Source organism: Hemicordylus capensis, chromosome 5 (genome assembly GCF_027244095.1).
Source record: "Hemicordylus capensis ecotype Gifberg chromosome 5, rHemCap1.1.pri, whole genome shotgun sequence".
NCBI lineage: Eukaryota > Metazoa > Chordata > Lepidosauria > Squamata > Cordylidae > Hemicordylus > Hemicordylus capensis.
The window spans coordinates 2,918,004-2,938,724 of record NC_069661.1 but is presented as its reverse complement, the minus strand read 5'-3'; the positions used below and the strand labels follow the sequence as shown (position 1 = coordinate 2,938,724).

The following is a 20,721-nucleotide window of genomic DNA, read 5'->3' as shown; positions in this document are numbered from 1 at the left end:
TGCCAAGGACCAGTTTCTGGCCTCTCTGATGGGAAAATGCAAGACGGGAAGAGAACAGCCGGCAACAAGGGCCACGGAGCGCAGCTGCCTCTCGACCCGCTAAGACGGTAAGTCCAGAGCTGTAGCGAGAGGGTCTCCCCTGGAAGACGACGGGCCCTGAAAGGTTAACGTGCCCATCGATAAGGCAGAGGTGACCTTTCTGTGTGTGTTGGCTGACATCTGGCCCCCTCCACTGACCGAACTGGAAGGCATTTCAGGAGCGCTCCTGTGTCAAAGTCTGAGTCCAGCTTGCAGGAAGGGAAATCCTCCCCCCCGCCACAGCATTTTGCCTTGTCACCTGTTCATGCTTTGTAGACAAGCTGCTTTCTGACCACTAAATTTGGGCTCTTGCCCAGGTCAATTAATCAGTTAATCAAATTGATTAATTTATCAATTAATCAAATTAGTTTTAGTTTTAATAAATAAAGTGGTTACATTTGCATAGGAATAAAACAATCCTTTTCAAGGCAGAGGGAAGCATGGATGCGTTGCAGTCAGAAGTTCTAGGAGGAGGCAAGACCTAAATAGGGAAAAGGCCCAAGCTGTGATATGCATTAATAAATATCCCTTCTGAAGTGGGTGGGTGCCTCTTTGAGAATTATGCTTCCACTTGCTACTTATAAATAATGCTGCATTAAAAATATTGAACTTAAAACAATGTGCTGAAAAAGATCCACTCTGGAAGTTGTATGGACCAGTAAACTGCATTTATGAGAGAGTCTGATTGAATTGGACTGGGGTTTAATAGAGACTGGGGTTTTCTGTCACACTATTAAGATTATACTTGATGTATCTTAACCCCTGACCTTTTAAGCCTCATGGAATGTTCCCATCCTGTGATTTCAATGGCCAATTTTTCTGTTTCTCCAGCGTCTAATAAAGTGGGTTGTCACTTACAAAAGCTTATGCTGTATTAAACTCTCTTAGAATTCTTCCAGTTAGTCTCTGAGAGCAACCTATTTCTTTACAAGTACATACTAAACAAACAAACAAACAAAAAGTCACCCAATTAATTATGGAAGTCATTTTCACCCACTAAAGACTGCAGCCCTACAGTGAATGGTTTGAAATGGACAGAAGTTGGGATAGTGGTTCAGGAGACAGAGAGAATCATGGCAGCTGGTGTACTGGGTCCAGTTCTGGGCAGTGCAGTGCAAGAAAGACGTTGACAAACAGCACTGGAGGCAAAGAGAAGAGTGGGAAAGGTGCTAGAGAGTGGAGAGGGGCCAAGCTAGAGAGCAGGACGTCAGGAACGTTGCCCTAGCTGCAAACTGGGCCAAGGGGCACCTTCTCAAGCGGGGCCTCTCTCGTCGTGAGCGGCGTTCCCTCTTCAGGCCAGCCCAGTGGCTGTGGCTGCTGTCTCCGGTGTCTGTTTCTCTGGGAACAGGAAGCCGTCTTTTCATTCCTTTTGCTATGTAAACTGCTTCGTAGACATCTGTGTTGAAGAACGGCACGTACAGATGCGATGTCAGGGGTTCCCAACCTGGGGTACTCCAGATGTTGCTGAACTACAACTCCCATCATGCCCAGCTACAATTTATTGTGGCTGGGGATGGTGGGAGGAGTTGTAGTTCAGCAACATCTGGCAGCCCCCAGGTTGGGAACCCCTGGCCTAAGTAATCTCTTTGGGTGGCATAAGATGATTGTTCTCAGCTGTTAAGATGAAGTTGGAAAGAAGCCGTTGCTACTGGTTGGTATTACCAGATACGGACAAGTGCAGGGCTCAGTTAACATATTACAGAAGGGAGCAGATTATATCGCAAGGCCATTCGCTCTACAGAAGGATGGGCAGAGCTTGTGGATGTATTTTGGGGCAATACGTTTCAAAATAGCGTTTGCCTCTATGTCTGACTTTCAGTGCTGCAACTACCTGATTATGCTATGGAATTTTGTGTAACGGTATGTAAAACTGTATGTTTTTATAGTTGTTAACTTTAGTATAAAGTAAAGCTGAGAGGAGAGCCTCCCCATCTCTGCCAACCTAAAAAAATTGTCATTAAAGACTTAGCTTTTCACCCAAGCTTTTTAATTTAATTGTGGTTTAAAATTGTTTTGAGGTTTTTACTTTTGTGTTTTGGCTTGTTTTTATGTTGTTGTAAGCCTCCCAGAGACGGAAGTTTGAGGAGGCATACAAATTTGACTAAATAAATGAATAAAACAGAATGGCAAAAAAGCAATTCCATTAAAATGAATAATAATAATAATAATAATACTTAGTGTTTGTACAACAGTTTTGAGTGTTCACAGGGCTTCTTAGGTATTATTTTGTTAACTTCACAACAGTTGTAAGGACAAGCCCTCTTCACCAGCTACTGCAGGTGGGGAGCGGAGGCTTGGCTTCCCTAAGTCCACCCTGTGAGTTCATGGTAGGGGTGACGTGTGTCCTGGAGAAGTGAGAACATAAGAACAGCCCTACTATTCCAAGCCCAAGCAGGCCCATCTAGTCCAGCATCCTGTTTCACACAGTGGCCCACTGGAAGCCACAGGCAGGAGTTGAGGGCATGCCCTCCCTCCTGCTGTTACTCCCCTGCAACTGGTACTCAGAGGCATCCTGCCCTTGAGGCTGGAGGTGGCCCACAGCCCTCTGACTAGTAGCCATTGATAGACCTCTCCTCCATGAAGTCATCCAAACCCCTCTTAAAGCCATCCAGGTTGTTGGCTGTCACCACATCCTGTGGCAGAGAGTTCCACTAGTGGATCATGCGTTGTGTGAAAAAGTACTTCCGTTTGCTGGTCCTAGATTTCCTGGCAATCAATTTCATGGGGTGACCCCTGGATCTAGTGTTGTGTGAGAGGGAAAAGAATTTATCTCTCTCCACTTTCTCCACCCCATGCATGATTTTATAGACCTCTATCATGTCTCCCTGTCTTGAAGTGCAGCTCATATTTAAGTTTAAAACAAAGAACTTACTTAGGAGCCTTTCTAGAGCTTGATCCCCCCTCCCCCCCAGATGGTTTGGTTTCCCGATTGCTGAAGCAGAAAAATAAGAAAAGAAAATACTCATTAGAAGCTGCAGACTAGGGGTTTCCCCCGGTCAGGAACCAAATAAAAGAGTGTATCGTTTCGACTAGGGGTTCTCAAACTTAGATCTGATAATAATTATTAATATACTTTGTTAGCCACTCTGTAACACTCTGGGTGGCTGACAGTAATGCAAAGGCAGAAAGCAACCCATAAAAAACACATAAAACAATCCCATTTGCAGATGCTGCAGTGCAGCCATTACCAGAAATTAAAGCCAGTTATGGCAAACTCCTAATGATGACGTTGTCCAGTGGTGCAGCCACAAATTCAGAGGGGCAGGTGCTCCCTGTGACAGCCCCCATAGCCCCACCCATCCCATGGCCACCCCCACCCCCCGCTTAGGTCAATGCAATAATTGGGGGGGTTCTGTCAAGGGTAGTTTCTTAACCCAACAGAGCTGGAACCTCAAGTGGTTCTTCACCGAGAAGGGCAGTCTGGATGGTCAACCACAAAGGGTGGGGGAGTCCTGGTAACAGAAGACAGGAAGACTGACTAGAGCCTCGATTGTCGCCTGATATTCAGTAACTGACTGTTGGGATAGCAAGAGCAGCATCTTGTTTCCACTGGGAAGGTCAAAGACTTTGCGTCCCTGCTGAGCCCTTGGAGGGGAAAATGTCCCGGGGCTGCATCCCTGCCCATCCTAGCTGCTCCACGCCACCCTCATCATCCCCACACCTCCTGCGGTTCCAACTCACTGGGCACAATAAACAAGGAACTGCTCCAACACAAACCCCACTGAAATGAGTGGCATGAGAAGACCTCTCTGGGAGGGGCTTTGCTGCTCCTGGCCCACATGGGCTTCTTGGGCTGCTGGAAGGGAGGATGGAAGGAAGTGGAGACCTGAGGCTGGGGGCCATGTGGATTTGTGCTGGGCTCAGAGGAGAGCCATATCCCAGCTGATATTCGAGGAGGGTGGTGACGCCACCAGCCCCTGGGTTGTGAGTGAGGCCCCTGACATGGGAGCCTCCCTGGAGATCCTCTGCAGGGAATTCTTGTAGCTCGGTGGATTCTTCAGCCTTCGCACTAGCGCGTCTTGGAAGGAGAAATGTAGTCGCAGACACTTGGGTGGCTGGTTCACCTTGGCTTGACATTGCGCAGAACACACCACCACCAGAAGGCATCCAGACGCCTCACTGCAGCGAAGCAATGAGCCAGGGTGTGCCCCAAGATGGTAAGGGGAAATGGGTAGAGATTTCCAGCTTGGACTCTCCTCTTGTCCAAGGCCACTACTCCAGTGGACAAAGGTGCAGCTGAGAGTCTGGTTTCCTAGGACACCCCCCCACCCCACCCTCAGTCAGTGCCAACCGTATGAGTCCCAGAGCCTCCGTGATGACAGCCAAGTGGCGGCCTTTCTCATGAGAGGAGCTTCCTCCGTTCTCTGCAGGGTCCTTGTGAATGCCGGGCCGCAACTCTCAGGCTGCGTGCAGTGGCGGCAGGCCAAACGTGTGGCTGTGCGAGGCAGGGTTCCAGATGGGGGTCCCCCTTTGGCCATTGTGTCTGGGGATGACGGGAGTTGCCGTCCAGCCGTGCCTGGGCACCCACCCAAGCCTGAGAGCCCCTGGCCGAGTGCATTGCTTGCCAGGGATTCTGGGCTTTGCCTTGCCCCTGCTTCGTGGCGAATCCTCACTGGCTTCCATTTAAAAACCGAACAATCTCCATGGCGAACTGTGGCCAGCCAAGAGCAAAGGGAACAGCCAACTGGTGCCCACGGTGGTGCAAGGGGCAGTCTTCTGTCCCATCGCGGCGGGAGGGGGCGGGAAGACCCACCCTGGCCCCGGCAGGACAGGCCCTTTGCGGCAGTGCAGATCAGCATTTGCCTGAAGAGGCGGATGCTGTATTCGTGGTGGCAGCCAGTGATTCTGTGATGGGAATCCTGCAATGGGCACTGCTGCAAATGGCTGACGGGGCTGAGCAGGACAGAGGCAGCTGCCTTCTCCTGAGTCAGACCCTTGGCCCATCCAGCTCAGTACTGTCCACACTGACTGGCAGCAGCTTCTCTCCAGCTGAGAGGAGAGCTGGTCTTGTGGTAGCTAGCATACATTGCCCCCTTTGCTAAGCAGGGTCTGCCCTGGTTTGCACTTGAATGGGAGACTATATGTGTCAGCACTGCCAGATATTCCCCTGAGGGGATGGGGCCTCTCTGGGAAGAGCACTTGCCTGCTTGCATGCAGAAGGTTCCCGGTTCCCTCCCTGGCAGCATCTCCAAGATAGGACTGAGAGAAACTCCGGCCTGCAACCTTGGAGAAGCCGCTGCCAGTCTGGGTAGACGCAACTGAATGAGATGGACCAATGGTCGGTATAAAGCAGCTTCCTATGTCCCTATGAGTCTCTCCCAGCCCTATCTTGGAGATGCCAGGGCAGGAGCGTGGGACCTTCTGCATGCAAGCAGGCAGGTGCTTTCCCCAGAGCAGCTCCATCCCCTCAGGGGAATATCTCACCGCAGGGCTCACATGTAGTCTCCCATTCAAATGCAAGCCAGGGTGGGCCCTGCTTAGCAAAGGGGGCCATTCATGCTTGCGACCACCAGACCAGCTCTCCTGCCCTAGACGTCCGGCCCCGTCCTATCATGTCTGAAGAGGACCATCACGTCTGGTCGCAGCCAGTCCTGGTGGCTCTTGTGTGTGGGATGCGACTGCAAAGGGAGACATCTGAGACCGGGCCTGCCGCAGCAGCCCAGCCAGTCCTCGCAAGCTGACCTTTGGCATCAGGTGTCCACAACAGCTGCCTTGGCCAGCCGCTTCCGGCTCTTCCTCTCTTGGGCAGCAGGGAGCAAGTGTGGGGGCCGCAGGCTTGGGAGATGCCGTCACCAGAATCTGGGGCGAGGGGGAGGGCTCTGAGGAAGAGGACGATGCCAGGGGCTTCCAGAGCAAAGTGTCTGGCCGCAGGCAAAAGGCCGTGCCCCCAAGGGTCACCGTGTGGCCAGCAGCGGGGCCCAAAGACAGCGTGCCACTCCTCCTCCTCGAGACGAGGAGCGTGTTCTTGCAGGGAGCGACCCCGGCCTCTAAGCCCCTCGTGCCTATCATGCTGTCCCTTGGAGCCGTATTAATTAGCACTGCTGGCTTCCTGCCTGGTCCTTTTATGGTGTGTGCATGCACACACACACACACACACACACACACACACACACACACACACACACACACACACGGGGGGGAGGCGGGTGATGAAACAGCCATCCCTCATTCTAATGAGATGCTGTGCCACTCTGCCAAGGTGCTGAGCGCCCGCTGGTTCAAGACCCAGGCAAACAATCTAGAGGGAAGAGGTTATGACAGGACAAGGTCTCTCTTCACCTGCTTGACTGTTTTGTCTGTGTGAGGCAGAACGAAACAGATTTCCTTGTATGGCCCTCGTCAAACAGCTGCCGTGACCTCAGCCCGGAGGCACCAAAGAGGCTCACAAGGCAAAGCCAACCAGCATGCTGCCCTTTAGGTTTTCATCTTCTCCTTGCACTACTGAAGCAAAAGATATGGAACATAAGAACCACCCGGCTGGATCAGGCCCAGGAAGGCCCATCTAGTCCAGTCTCCTGTTTCACACTGTGGCCCACCAGGTGCCGCTGGGAAGCCCACAGGCAAGAGCGGAGGGCACACCCTGCTCCCCTGCAACTGGTATTCAGAGGGTAGGGGCCCAAATGGCACTGGCCAGAGGCAATGATGTGTAAGGGTGCCAGAATTGCTGGTGGCCACGCCTGGAAAGCGCTCCTGGCCACAGCCTCCACCTGGGATACCAGGGTGAGGCCTGGATCCAAGAACACTCCCAGGCTGTGTACCTGTTTCTTCTGGGGGAGTGTAACCCCATCCAGCACAAGAAGATCTAACTCATCCCTCAAATTCCGATGCCCCACAATGAGCACCTCTGTCTTGCTTGGATTCAGCTTCAATTTGTTATCCCTCATCCAGCCCATTACTACCCATAGGCAGGCATTTAGGGAATTAAACCTTTGATTGGGTTTTGCAATCAATTGGGTTTCCCCAGTTTTAATTCAGGTTTAGTCCTGTCTGCTATTTTATATTGCTTTTTAAATGCTTGTTTCATTCTTATTTGTAGTTTTAGTATAGTTTTATTGCTTTGTTTTATTGTTTTCATGTGTTTTATTTTAAGCTGCCCTGAGCAGTAGTGTGCTGGAGGGGCAAGGCAGAAATATTTTAAATAGATAAAATAAAGGCATGTATGCCATGCTGAGCTCCTTGGGGTAAGGGAGGGATTAAAATACAAAATGAATGCATTGTTTAAAACCAGGGGACGCCAAGAGCAAGCTGTCCCGCCCCAGACTCAGCCCAAGTGACTGTGGTTTCCAGCAAACTTACTCCACCAAGCTGAGGCTGGCCATCTCCTTGATCCTGTGCGTTGTGTGTTCATTGCAGTGTCCAAATAACTTATGTAGGGGAAATATGAATGCTTCAGATATGCTTACATCAGGGTTTGATTCTGGTTTAGAGGCAAGCACAGTTTGCTTGTTCAGAGAATTAACAAACTATGGTTTGTTGCAAACAAGGACTGGAAGGGAAAGATCTTGGATTGTGGGGGAGCGGGTGTCCCTGCCCACCCCGAGGCTCTGTGGTGCTCACTGACATAACAGGCAAAGGTGTTATGGTGATGCATCTGACACACTGCATCTGAAGATACCGACATGCAGCGGCTGCTGATCCCAGACGCTGGGTTATCACTCCTTGTCTGGTGATAAGGCTGAGAAGGTAAAGAAGATCTTACCTTCATGCAGTTTATATTTTAGGAACATTTGATGTTATATTTCACATAGTCTCCCTTCATCTGTTTTAAAATGCATTCATACATTCCTGGAGCTGGAAAAACAATAGGTTAAGCTACAAATGGAAATGGAAAAAGGAAAAGGAGGAGTTTGATCATGCAAAGCCTGACATGGACGGGGACTGACTTTTGGATGGAGTGATGTTCCCCCCAGAAGGAAGGAACCCGCCTCTCGGAGCCCAGACCATTCCCTTCTGGCATTCTGAGGGGGCTCAGCTTTTCCTTCGGCTGCACCTGATCATCCTGGAGGGTAGTTCAGACTCCCTCAGCAGCCTTCTGCTCCCCTGGTCTTGGCCACACTCTGCTGTTTACAACCCCCCCCCCCCGCTTTGTCCAAGCTGCCTTGCATGGCGAGCAGCAGGCAGCAGCGGAAGATGGACCACCTTTGACTCCATGGCCATCCCTGTGGAGGCCAAGGGCCAGCACCTATGCTCAACGCAGAGCTGGGTCTGGAGCCAGAAATCTTGGTTGCGGCTTTGGCATGGCTTCTGTTACTGCACCCTGCACGGACGATTCCTACTGCTGCTGTGATGTGATTTTTGTTTATTGTTTTATGTATAGTTCAATTTCTATACCACCATACATAAAACTCATCCCAGGGCTGTTTGCAAAAATTAAAAATACAATAAAACTCCATGAAAATCACATTAAAGCATTAAAAACCCTAAACGGCTTGTACCCTAGGTATTTAAGAGAATGTCTTCTTCCTTATGAGCCCACCTCTCACTGAGGTCGTCTGGAGAGATCCGTCTCCAGTTGCCGCCAGCTTGGCTGGTGGCCACACAGGGGCGGGCTTTCTCGGTTGCTGCCCCAAGATTGTGGAAGGTGCTCCCTACTGACATACGATCCTCCCCATCTCTGACAATTTGTAAAAAGCACTTGAAAACCCACCGCTTCACCCAAGCTTTTTCAGCTTTTTAAATTTGTAGGTTTTAATCTGTGTTTGATTTTAAATTATCTAAATTGTTTTATGTTTTTGTATATGTTTTAAACTTGTTTTTATATTATTGTTAACTCCCCAGAGATGAAAATAAATAAACAAAGAAACAAATAATCAGTTAAATTTAAAAAAACAAACATTATTGTATGGTTTTTAAAGTGTTCTTTTTAATTGAAGATAATACAGAACTCTGGAAGCTTTGGTCAAAAGTGGTACATATATTTTATAACTAATAAAGATTCTAAGTAGGCAATAACGTCCTATATAGAATGTTGATTTTACTGATAATTGGCCAACTTGCAGAGATCAGAGAATCCATCTTGAGCAGTTCTCCAGGAACTGCCGCGCTGGGTTTGGATCCAAGAGGGGGTCCCTTCAAGCATAGCTTCACCTGTGCCCCCTCACCTTTCACAGGCCCCTTCTCTAAGAAGAATTGGAAGCAATATGGCCTTCCCAAGTTCTTCAGTCACTATTCAGTTGTTCACTATCAATCAGTGAATTTCTGTTTAGTCTAAAGCAGGGGTTCTCAACATTGGGTCCCCAGATGTTATTGGACTTCAACTCCCATAATCCCCAACTAAAGGCCACTGGGGCTGGGGATTGTGGGAGTTGAAGTCCAATAACATCTGGGGACCCAACGTTGGGGGTTCTTTAGACCAGGGATTCTCAGCATTGGGTCCCCAGATGTTATTAGACTTCAGCTCCCATAATCCACAACCAAAGGCCACTGGGGTTGGGGATTATGGGAGCTGAAGTCCAATAACACCTGCAGACCCAACATTGAGAATCCCTGCTTTAGACCTCCTTGGTCTAAAGAATACTTGTGAAGGAAAAGGTGCGTTGTAAGGCGCATTTCTTAAGCTTTGTCCTCCGGCTCCTCCTGCCATAGAGGATGCTAAAGAAGCTGCAATGAGATATGGTGACTCCCAGAAAGAAAGGAAGGAAAGGAAGGGAAGGAAGGGAAGGAAGGAAGGAAGGAAGGAAGGAAGGAAGGAAGAAAGGAAGGAAGGAAGGAAGGAGCACCATTCTTTCCACAGTGAAGCCTTTTTCAAGTTAACTTAGGAGTTCTTTTTTAAAAATTTAGTGGTGGACAGGGAAACAGAATAGAGAGTAAATGGATTCAAGATGGCTTGTATTTGACTGGGCCAGAGGGTTCAGTCACCTCCTGAAGTAGGGCAGGGGGTGGCCAGGGAGAGAGTTGTGTGGGTTGTTGCCATGTTGTGTAAGGAGGGCCATCACTGTTACCACACAGAGATGCAGCCGGAGAGTGAACCAGAGAGCTACGGCAGGTGCAGTGGGAGGCCAGTGGAGACCTGGGTTCTGTTGCCACAGTGGCCCCTAGCCCCGCCCCCTGCATCTGATGTCAGATGTGGGGGGCGTGTCTGGGGTGCAAGGTGTGGCCCCTGAGGGGTGGCGGTCCGGGTTCTTTGAACCTGTCTGCTCAATGGTCGCTCCGCCGCTGGGCTGCTGCCCCATCTCTCTCTCTCGTGTTAACTCAATCTGCATAAGCAGTTATTCGCCAGAAATATTACTGGGAATACCAAGAGGGAAGAATTGGTCAATGTGAAATTGTGGGGACTGGGGAGGAAAATAACCATATAATGCTGGAATTCTTGATCTTATGGAAAGTCAAAGGGGAATGCTGACAGGCATGTACATTGGATTGCAGGAAAGCCGCATAAGCTCCGTAAATGGTCTCCTGTTGCAGAACCAGGAGCAGGCAGGGCAAAGGAAGCCACTTACTCCTAGGGATGTGCACAGAACCGGGCAGGGGTGGCTCGAAGGGGTGGGGGGTAGGACTTTAAGGGCAGGGGAGGGTGCACTTCCCCCTCTCCCTGCTTTCCCCCCGCTGGTGCTGGAATCCGGTAAACTCTTTCAGGATGGCAGTGTACCTCCCTGCCGCCCCTTCCCCTCTTCGGCTGGAAGTACCAGGCGCGCCTGCGCATGTCGCGATTGGGTGCGAGCCTGTCTTGACGTGCAGGAGTGCGTGTGCACACACATGCCTGGTACTTCTGGCCACTTCCGGCCTAAGAGGGGAAGGGGCAGCAGGGAAGTACACTGCTGCCCTGAAAATTTTTGCAGGACTCCTGCGCCGGCGGGGGTGGTGGGTAAGTGCACCCTCCCCCACCCTTAAAGTCTTAACACCCCCTCCCCCCGCCGAATGTTCGAACTGGCCAGTGATTGAACCTGTTCAGAGGCCATAAAAGGGCCTCCAAATGGGTTCATGCACATCCCTACTTACTCCTAGCCCAGCCAGAAGAGAAATGAGATACTAAATACCTCTGCCCACCCTTCCCAGTCTCTCTACCTACATGCCTGGAGAGCAGAGAGTAAAGGAGCAGCCCTCTGGTCTGGGTCTAGCACTGAAGTTTGTTCGTTCATTCATTCATTTGATTTTTATACTGCCCTTCCAAAAATGGCTCAGGGCAGTTTATACAAAGAAGTAACAAACAAATAAGATGGAACCCTGTCCCCAAAGGGCTCACAATCTAAAAAGAAACCTAAGATAGACACCAGCAACAGTCAGTGGAGGAATGCTGAGCTGGGGGTGGAGAGGGTCAGCTACTCTCCCCCTGCTAAATAAAGAGAATCACCATGTTAAAAGGTGCCTCTTGCCAAGTTAGCAGGGACAATGTCTATCTATCTATTGATTGATTATTCAATTTCTATACCATCTTTCAAAAGACATCCCAAGGTGGTTTACAAAAATTAATACACAGTAAAACTCCATAAAAACCACATTAAAATCAATGAAAACAATAAAAAGCACAATAAATCACCAAAATGCAACAACCATTAAAAAGATAGACAGCATAGCAGACAGGAGCTAAGAAACCTGGCAGCCCCCAAGAGCAGTGGTGGATTATTGGAGAGGCAGAGCAGGCATTTGCCTACGGGGGCCAAATCTGAAGAGCAGCAAATTTTGCCGCCCCTCTCCGTGGGCAGTGGCAGCTGCAGCAAGGGTGGAGTGGGCGAGGAGAAAGCACCCCCCCCTTATTTTTAAAAAGGCAAACCTTTTTGTTTAAGGCAAAAGGGAGGCAAAAGCCTGAAACTGCAATCTCAGCCATGGATTGACAGAGATCGGCCGGCCGGCCGGCCTGCCTGCCCCCAAATGAGACAGACTGGTTGTTGATTAACCCAAGAATATGATCCCCACCACTCATCCCAAATGGGGAGGGATATATAGGAAAGAAATCAGCAGCAGCCGCATAGCTTGCCGGCCATCTGCTCACACAGCTCAGGTGCCGGCCATCTGCTCACGGCTGCCATCTGCTGGGGAAATGCTATTTTGGCCCAAACCCCTGTGTTTTCACACACTCCTATCTTCCTCCTTTATAGTCTTGGCAACAAATAATGCTGTTGAGAAAGTGAGTGAACACAGACAATTCATTCACAACTGAAAACACAAACCTTTTTTTAGAAGTGTATACATATTTATTCGTTTTTAATTAGCACATGACATGTAATTGTGTTAGGAACATAGGAAGCTGCCATATATACTGAGTCAGACCATAGGTCCATCTCACTTAGTATTGTCTTACATAGACTGTCAGCGGCTTCTCCAAGGTTGCAAGAAGATATTTCCCAGCTATGTCTTGGGGATGCTGCCAGGGAGGGAACTTGAAACCTTCTGCTCTTCCCAGAGCGGTGGCTCCATCCCCTGAGGGGGAATCTCTTCCAGTGCTCACACTTCTAGTCTCCCATTCAAATGCAAACCAGGGTGGACCCTGCTTAGCAAAGGGGACAATCCATGCTTGCTACCACAAGACCAGCTCAATCCAGATTTTTAAAAACATCAATATTTATTGGACTTATAGCCCTGTACTGTGCTCTGCACAAGTAGACAACTTTCATTTACTTCCTTGGAGTCTGTTGAGCAGAAAAACTCCCAGCTGGATCGTGGCGGTGGCACTTATGGATGGCAGAGGTGATACTAACCTGCGGCTGGACACATTTTGTGCCATGGTGTGTGGGGGGCAGGTCGTGGGGTGGGGGTGGAATGTGCAGTGGGAACTCGGTTGTTGTGCAGGGGGTGGGTGGAGCTAGCCTGCTTCTTAGAAAGAAACGGGACAAAAAAGAAAGATGTAAAGAGACAGAAAAGGATTATATTTCAGTCTATGAGCAAAGGGTTGACGGCGTCTGGGCCTGGTTGCTAGGATAGATGACATCACGGCCAAAGCACAAACCAGACCACGAGTGGAGCCACCACTGCACAAACGGGTCTGAAGAACCCGGGCCGCTGGGCTTCAGGGGCTGCACCTCGCCTTGCAACCCAACCACATGGCCCTGTTTACGAGCAAAATCCGGCCAGCCCCGTGTTCGCAGCATGGCCAGAGCGGCTCTCCCCGGGGGCGTGGCTTAACGACGCACCCTATGTCTGACATCAGGCACTTATGTCTGATGCAGGGGGTGGGCCTGGGGGCCCGCGGCGGTGGGCTGACTGCCGGCAGTCTCCCTCCACCCCTGAACCAGACCCTGTAATTGGCTACAGTCTCCCACATGGGAACCAATTAAATGAAGAGATGGCTTTCGCTCCCCCCTCCTTTTGGGAGTGTGTGTGCTGGCGGGGTGTGTGTGTCTCTTGTCTTTTGGGAGTTTTCTTGCAGGGGGGGAAGCCTGACTCAGCCAGACTGCCAGGAGCAGAACTGCCCCCCAACACACACAGTGTCCCCTTGGACAGGGATTCCCAGAGGTTGAGTACAACTCCCATAAACCCCAAGTGAAAGCCATTGCAGCTGGGGATTCTGGGAGTTGTGGTCAACAACGTCTGAGAATCCTTGTTCAAGAGAACACCGCCCCATGGCGACCAGTTTGCCGTGGCTGGTCCTCCCCCCTCCCCGTGCCACCTGGGTGTCCTGATAAGGCTGAGCTTGTCCTTCTCTTTCTTCCCACTTGCTCCCCCTCATGTCCCATTTCAATAATAAAGCTCTTTGAGTGAGCCACACTGTCCCGAGTGCTCAGAGGGGAAAGCCCCCCCCCCAGCACTTGCCTCCCTTGGCTGAAGGAGCCTCTATCTATCTATCTATCTATCTATCTATCTATCTATCTATCTATCTATCTATCTGTATATTTCTCTTAGGCGTACCCATCGCTAATCTCATGTGTGGCAGCTCTCGTGAGAGTCCGCGAGCAAGCTGCCGGCAGGAGAAGAGGAAAGCGGTGGTGCCAGAGGCAAGGCGGGAAACAAAATGGAAGGGGTGGGGTGTGGGGAGAAAATGGCGGGGGCAGGTGGGCAAGAAAACGGTGGCGGAGGGGGAGAAAGCAGCGGCGGGCTGACTGTGAAAGAAATTGGCAATGGTGGTGGCGGTGGGAGGGGGAAACTAGAGGCGCAGATGCTCTGCTCCCCGCCCAGCTAGTTGCCTAATATTTCCCCCCAAGGGACCACTTCACAGTTTCCGGTCTTTGGTGACAAAGTGAAGGAGACCTGGGTCTCCTGTTCGACCCAGACTGGTTCGGGGGGGGGGTCTGAAACCCCTCAAAACACCCATTACAAGGGCCAATATTTATATTTACATAAAGATGATTTTATTTATGTAAAGATAATTCTTTCAATCTATGATAAATGTTCTCAAAGTGGTTTACACAGAAAAAATAAACAACAAATACTGAATAACCTTATGTGAATATATTAAAACCTTTCCTTACTCCCCGTTTTTTGCAAGAGAGCGCTTTCTGTCTGTCCATTAGAAAAAGTTACTGGAGGAAATAGTGGCTGTGACTCTTGTGTTGTACAGTCCAAGTGAAGTTGTTTTGACGCTTCTGGTTTCCATTGGAATGTGGGGGCGGTGTGTGTGTGTGTGTCTTTACAATTATTTATTTTGCGGCATTTATCTTCTGCTTTTTCTCCTAGGAGCCTGTGTTTATCCTCTGACAACCACCCTGTGAGGTAGGTTAGGCTGAGAGATAAGTGAATGGCTCAGAGCCACTCAGTATGTTTCATGGCTGAACAGGGATTTACATAGGAACATAGGAAGCTGCCATATACTGAGTCAGACCCTTGGTCTATCTATCTCAGAATTGTCTACACAGACTGGCAGCGGCTTCTCCAAGGTTGCAGGCAGCAGAAATCTCTCTCAGCCCTCTCTTGGAGAAGCCAGGAACTTGGAGGGAACTTGGAACCTTCTGCTCTTCCCAGAGCAGCTCCATCCCGAGGGGAATATGGCAGTGCTCACACTTCTAGTCTCCCATTCAAATGCAACCAGGGCAGACTCTGCTTAGCTAAGGGGACAAGTCATGCTTGCTACCACAAGACAGGCCCTCCTTTTTTTAATGTTATGATTTGAACTCGGGTCTCTGTGGTAAGAAACAGGGTACCATTTGAGAAACACCCTGTAAGTGCCATATCCGCTCAGTGTTGGGGACCATCTGTTGAGAAGTTCTCCTCCATAAACCCTATTCAAATGAGCAAGAAATGAACAACATTGCTTCTTCCCTTCAATGTTGTGTGCCAGATTCTGCTACAATGTGTTTTGATTACACAACTGTTAACTTCTTAACAGTTAGTCAATTACATTAATCCATTACAAACCTTTTTTAATGATTTAAAGATATCCCTGATCAACTGAACAATACATTAAAAAAGAGGCAGTCATTTTTTGTATATAACTTATAGGTAAGGGGTGTAATACATAAGAAAAGAGTGCGCAAGAAAGCGCCCTTACACAAATCGACAGTGTGGCTACATACATTTGGAATACAGTCTACAGTTCTGGTCTCAAAAAGGATGCTGTAGATGTTCAGAAGTGAGCAACCCAAATGATTAGTAGGGCTGCTGGAGCACCTTCCCTACAAAGAGAAGCTAAAGTGTTGGGATTTTTAGTTTAGAAAGACGCTGCCCATGTGGTAGAGGTTTAAAACATTATGCAAGCTATAGAGAAAGTAGACAGAGAGATTTCCTCTCTCTGTCCTACCACTAGAACTTGTAGTCACCCAATGAGACCGGCTAATTGGCAGGAGTTAAAAGGAGGTGCTTCTTCATGCAACACTTACATTAATTTATGGAACACACTGCCACAATGCAGGGTTGCCCACTCTCTGCAGCTATTCCTGGAAATCCCCCCTTCCAACATTTCCCCAATATCAAGGAATGGACATCCCCAGGATGAAAGAATCTACGATCACAGATCGTACAGACTATGTTGAGTATCATTATAAAAGGAACAATATAGCAGCACGTGGCGGACAGATTCAATCTCATCTGAGCCATAAAGGCAGATCTGACTGGCCAGAGGAATTTTCAAAAAGATATAAAACTGCTGATGGCAAGGCATCATGTCTTGCTCTAAGGAACACTCTGTGATGGTTGAGCAGAGCAAGTGACAATATGTAACTGGCGGATTCCTGGCTGAAATTGCCAAGGCGCCCTCTTATTGTCTGCGGGAAAACACGTAGGTCATTTTGACAGCCAATAACCTGGGTGGCTATGAGAGGATTTGGATAACTTCATGGAGGAGAGGTCGATCAATGGCTACTAGTCGGAGGGCTGTGGGCCACCTCCAGCCTCAAAGGCAGGATGCCTCTGAGTACCAGTGGCAGGGGAGTAACAGCAGGAGAGAGGGCATGCCCTCAACTCCTGCCTGTGGCTTCCAGTGTCATCTGGTGGGCCACTGTGAGAAACAAGATGCTGGACTCGATGGGCCTTCTTGGGCCTGATCCACCAGGGTTGTTCTTACGTTCTTATTTTGATGCTTAATGTCCAAAAATCCTGTTTAAGGGTCTCCTTGACTTGACAGTATCCTAATAGTGAGATATTCTAGATAGACATCAAGCGATGAAAGTTTAACTAGCAGTGCTTTTGTCCAGGAAGATTGAAACCTATCAGCCAGCACATGGGGAATCAGCCCCAGAGGCGGAAAATTGATCTTACAAGAAAACAACACAAATTAAAACAAAATTAAAACATTAAAACAATTTAAAATTTAAAACATATTTTTTCTTTCCCTTGTCTTTGCTGCTGCTGTTTTAATTTATGTAAACCGCCTTGAGTCTAAGGAAGTCAGGCGGTCAATAAATTTGCTAAATAGAAACAATGTTAAAATCTAACATTTTAAGTCTAATTAAAAGTCTGGGTGGAAAAATGTGTCTTAACTGCCTTCTTAAAAAGTTATGAGAGCTGGGGAGGCTCTTATTGCAATCCAACAACAGTTGGAGAGCTTCAGGTTGACCATCCCTAGATCAATAAATAAAAAACTTAAATTACTAAACTAATGGGCGCCAGCCCTAATTTTGATGTTTTCTTTCTTTGTTTTGCCTGCGGGGTCATTCAAATTAGAACCAGTAGTATCGGTGTAGCTGAATTTTTTGTCGTCTTCTAGCTCTATCATCCTTCCAGAGACTATGGGGACGAAGCTTTGCCGTGCGCATGCGGCCCATGCTCTTCTAGGCGCACCTCTGTTGCGCAGCAGTCGCTCTTTCCCGCCTTAGGAACGCGGTTTCTTCTCTCTGCTCTGGTTCCCCGCCTACTTCGGGAGGTGCGCACGCGCAACTCCAGACCTCTGCTTTGGTTTCGTTCGCCCCCGGCCTCGGGAAGCGCGCATGCGTGCGCCGGCCGGATGAGCTTAGTTTTATGACGGCGGGTAACCGTGCCGTGCTGTCTCTGGGCGACCGCGCATGCGCAAGCTGGGCGGAAGGCCGCCATTGCTGAGGCGCTGCGTTGCGGGCGGCTTCGTTGTCTGGTGACAGGAATTGCGAGGGAAAACGGGAGCACAGGAGCCCGGCTCCGCCCGCCGAGGAAGCCGCTTGGCTCTGAGGGAGCGGTCGCTGCCTCCGTGCCTGCCTGAGGTAAAGAAAAAAAGAAAAAGCTGAGGAGGCCGCAAAATGGCGGCAGAGGGGGAAGGAGGGAAGGGCCGGCTGCGGGGGATGGATTTATCTGCATCCTCCCCCCCGCCCCGAGGGCTCCAGCTTCTCCGCCCGCGGGCGGCTTCACGGCCCTTCCGCCGGGCGGCGGGACTGGCTCTGGCCTGCTTTGCGGGTGCGATCGCCAAGCGTGCGTTGACGACGCGAACGCCACGCCAGGGCTGCGCAGGCTTGGGCCTTCCCACTGCTCGTGGACTCCGACTCCCAGCATGCTTAGCCCCAGGGGCCTGTAGGCAGGGACGACGGGAGTCGCAGTCCAGTCAGTAGCGGCGGCAGCAGCCCTGCGCCATCCTGGACGCCGAGGCGGCTGTATTAGCTTGAGTTGGGTATTGACCTGCTGCGCGCGTTTTAATACCGCAACAAAACAAACAAACTGAAACTGCATAAATATGAATCGAAATGACTTGAAAACTTTTGGACCTGATTAAACAGGTATATGCGCATGCGCAGATTCGCACCCGGAGGTGGAAAGTTCCGATTTTGTTTGGGGGAGCGCTCCAAAGTCCAGGGGCAGCAACCCTAGAGGCAGTGATGATTGCCGAGGGCAGGTGTGGGCCCCGCAGAAGGCCTGATGGGTGTGCACGAGCACGCAGTCAACCGAGCGGGGGGACTACTCGGTAGGCCAGCCCACTGGCTTTCTGCCGACCCAGTGAGTTTGTTTTTGGTTTAATCTTTGCACTTTCAGGGTGGTTTTAGTTTACTGGCACACAGAATTGTTTGTTTGGGGGCGGGTGAGGTGGTGGTTGCCAGCAGGTGTGTATGTCTAGGAGTTGCCACTTAAACACAAAAAAGGGAGGAAAAGACTGGGTGGTAAAGGCAGTTACACACTCAAACCAAATTAAAACCACCAGCAGTAATAAAACATTAAAATGATGATTACAACAGTTTAAAAATCTCTTGGAGGCCACTGAAACAGCATGCTGGACTAGATGGGCCTTGAGCTTGATCCAGCAGGGCTGCTCTTATGTTCTTCAGCTGTGCCTTAAAAAGGAGCAGAGATGATTTTATTTGTGAGTGTGTTCGAGTCCTGGGGCAGCTCTAGAGAAGGTCTCATTCTGAGTCACCACCAAACACATTGGTGGCAAGCACAACTGGACCTCCCCCAATGATTTTAAGACTCCAGGGCTCATGGAGAATAAGGTGCTCTCTTAAATACTTAAAGTAATTGTGCCTACTCAGCAGTGGTGGGGTGGAGACAAGTCTTCTTGTGCTCACAGGCACTTACACCTCCTTCATATGTTTCAGGGGTTGTGGATATTGGTATGGGGTGGGGGGGGAGTCTGTGTCTCGGCTTGGTCTCTCCTCTCAAATAGGAGAGGTGTGAAAGGAAGTGTCCCATTAGAGGCAAGTGGGTGTGTAGGAAACTAGTGTAGGCTAATGGCTAATTCTCAGTGAGCCCCACTTTCAGCTGTACCAGGCTGCAGGTTTGGGCTTGTAGAGTGAAATGCACCTCCATGCCAAGAAACAAACATGTCAAATCTACATCTTCAAATAGAAGTAGTTTCCTTCAGCAGTGAAGTACTTCTCTACTGTCTGCATCAGCAACTCAATGGGGCCTCCCATTGTGAAATAATAGCAGCAGGGAAGCAGTGTACCTCATTGCTGGAATAAACGACTTCTGTTTGAAAGTGTAGATTGAAAGCTCCTTAGTTACATTCCCTTTGTGATTGATGGATATATGCATAGCAAACAGATTTGTACTTGATGAACATTGATTTGTCTGTTACAGACCCAGGTTCATTAAATTTCCCTAGAAGTGACTAAGGTTTGGTAACTTGCAATTTCTGGATTGTAGGCTTAGAAGAAGGCTGATACCTTTGGATTTGTCTTGCTCTTACATCAATAAATAAAACGTTTGGTCTATGAAATATGTTGTATATTTTACTCCTGTTGCACTTTAAAGTTTAACTGGACTTAGTCAGAATGCAATACAATTGCAGAACTTCCATTATCAGTTCTGCATTGACCAAGAAAATCAGAGAAACTCTTAATGATTTCAAATGCCTGGCTCTGCAAAAGGATCCATTATGGGAACTGTTAAAGAGGAGAATGAAAAAGAGAAATGCAGTGCTGGCCCCAGGCTAGGCATATGCATGCACTCTCTCTTCCTTGATATATATAAATGCTTCTTCGGCCAAATGCCTCCAAGCTGTTCTGTTTATAATCTCATTAAAAAATTGGTTGCAAAGGGGAAAGCAGCATTGACCTTTTTACTCTGAAATAACAGAGAACAGATATGATTAACATTTTAAAAACTAGTTTGAATATTTGAAATTAAACACAGAGGAAAACAAATGTACAAGATTTAGGAATGTCCCCAATGTTACTCCTGGATTGAGTCCGTCCTATTTACCTTGCCCTGGTTGCAAAGCAGTGTGATGTTGCTATCTGTATTGTTTTAGTGGTATAAAGTATCATATGAAACTGTTCTGTTTATTAACATGTGGTGTTTTCTTTTGTAAGGTTGTTTTTATATATTTAAATATAACACTTCTAAAGCATAACATTAAACAGTAGCAGATAAGATCAATGTATGACATGCTGAAAACAGCATAAAAGTAGACTGAAAATCAAAAAGCTTGGGGAAATAAAATAATTTTTATCTGGCTTGTAAAACTCAATCAGGTAGGCACTGGATGTATGGACGTAGCAGGCCTCAGGAAATCCACTCGTCTACTTATCTGTGACGAGTGAAAAATGATGCCTGTCGAGTGGAGAAAATCCTGTTGAGTAATGTACCAACATAGCTTGATGAGTTAATTTTTTTGTCTAGCTGGTAAACAGAGCCAACATTTCTTGACCCCTGGACATAGGAAGCTATTCTATAGATGGAGTGCCGCTGTTGCTGATGTGGTTCAGTGACTTATCTGTGGCATTCTGTTGCATGTCATGTATCTATGGAATCATAGGTTCAAATTGGATGTTCTTTCATACTGAGGGGAATTGTGCCTGTAATCTATAAAATGTTGACGAAGCATGCAGTGGTCTGTAATTGATCTCCCCATACAAAATCTTCAGCAATATACTTTTCACTCTCCAGCCAATCTTGTAACTTCCCTAATAAGTGTTTTGCATAAATTTTACTAATGAT

General features: G+C 48.6%; 1 protein-coding gene across 1 annotated transcript in view; it reads left to right on the top strand.

Annotated features, from left to right (window-relative positions):
- ZNF638 (zinc finger protein 638) overlaps positions 1–20,721 on the top strand; it is a 113,556-nt gene continuing 92,835 nt past the window's right edge. The window contains exon 1 of the mRNA XM_053255820.1: positions 1–107. Coding sequence (XP_053111795.1) covers positions 37–107 — 71 coding nt within the window. The 5' untranslated portion in view covers positions 1–36. The remainder of the gene's footprint in view (positions 108–20,721) is intronic.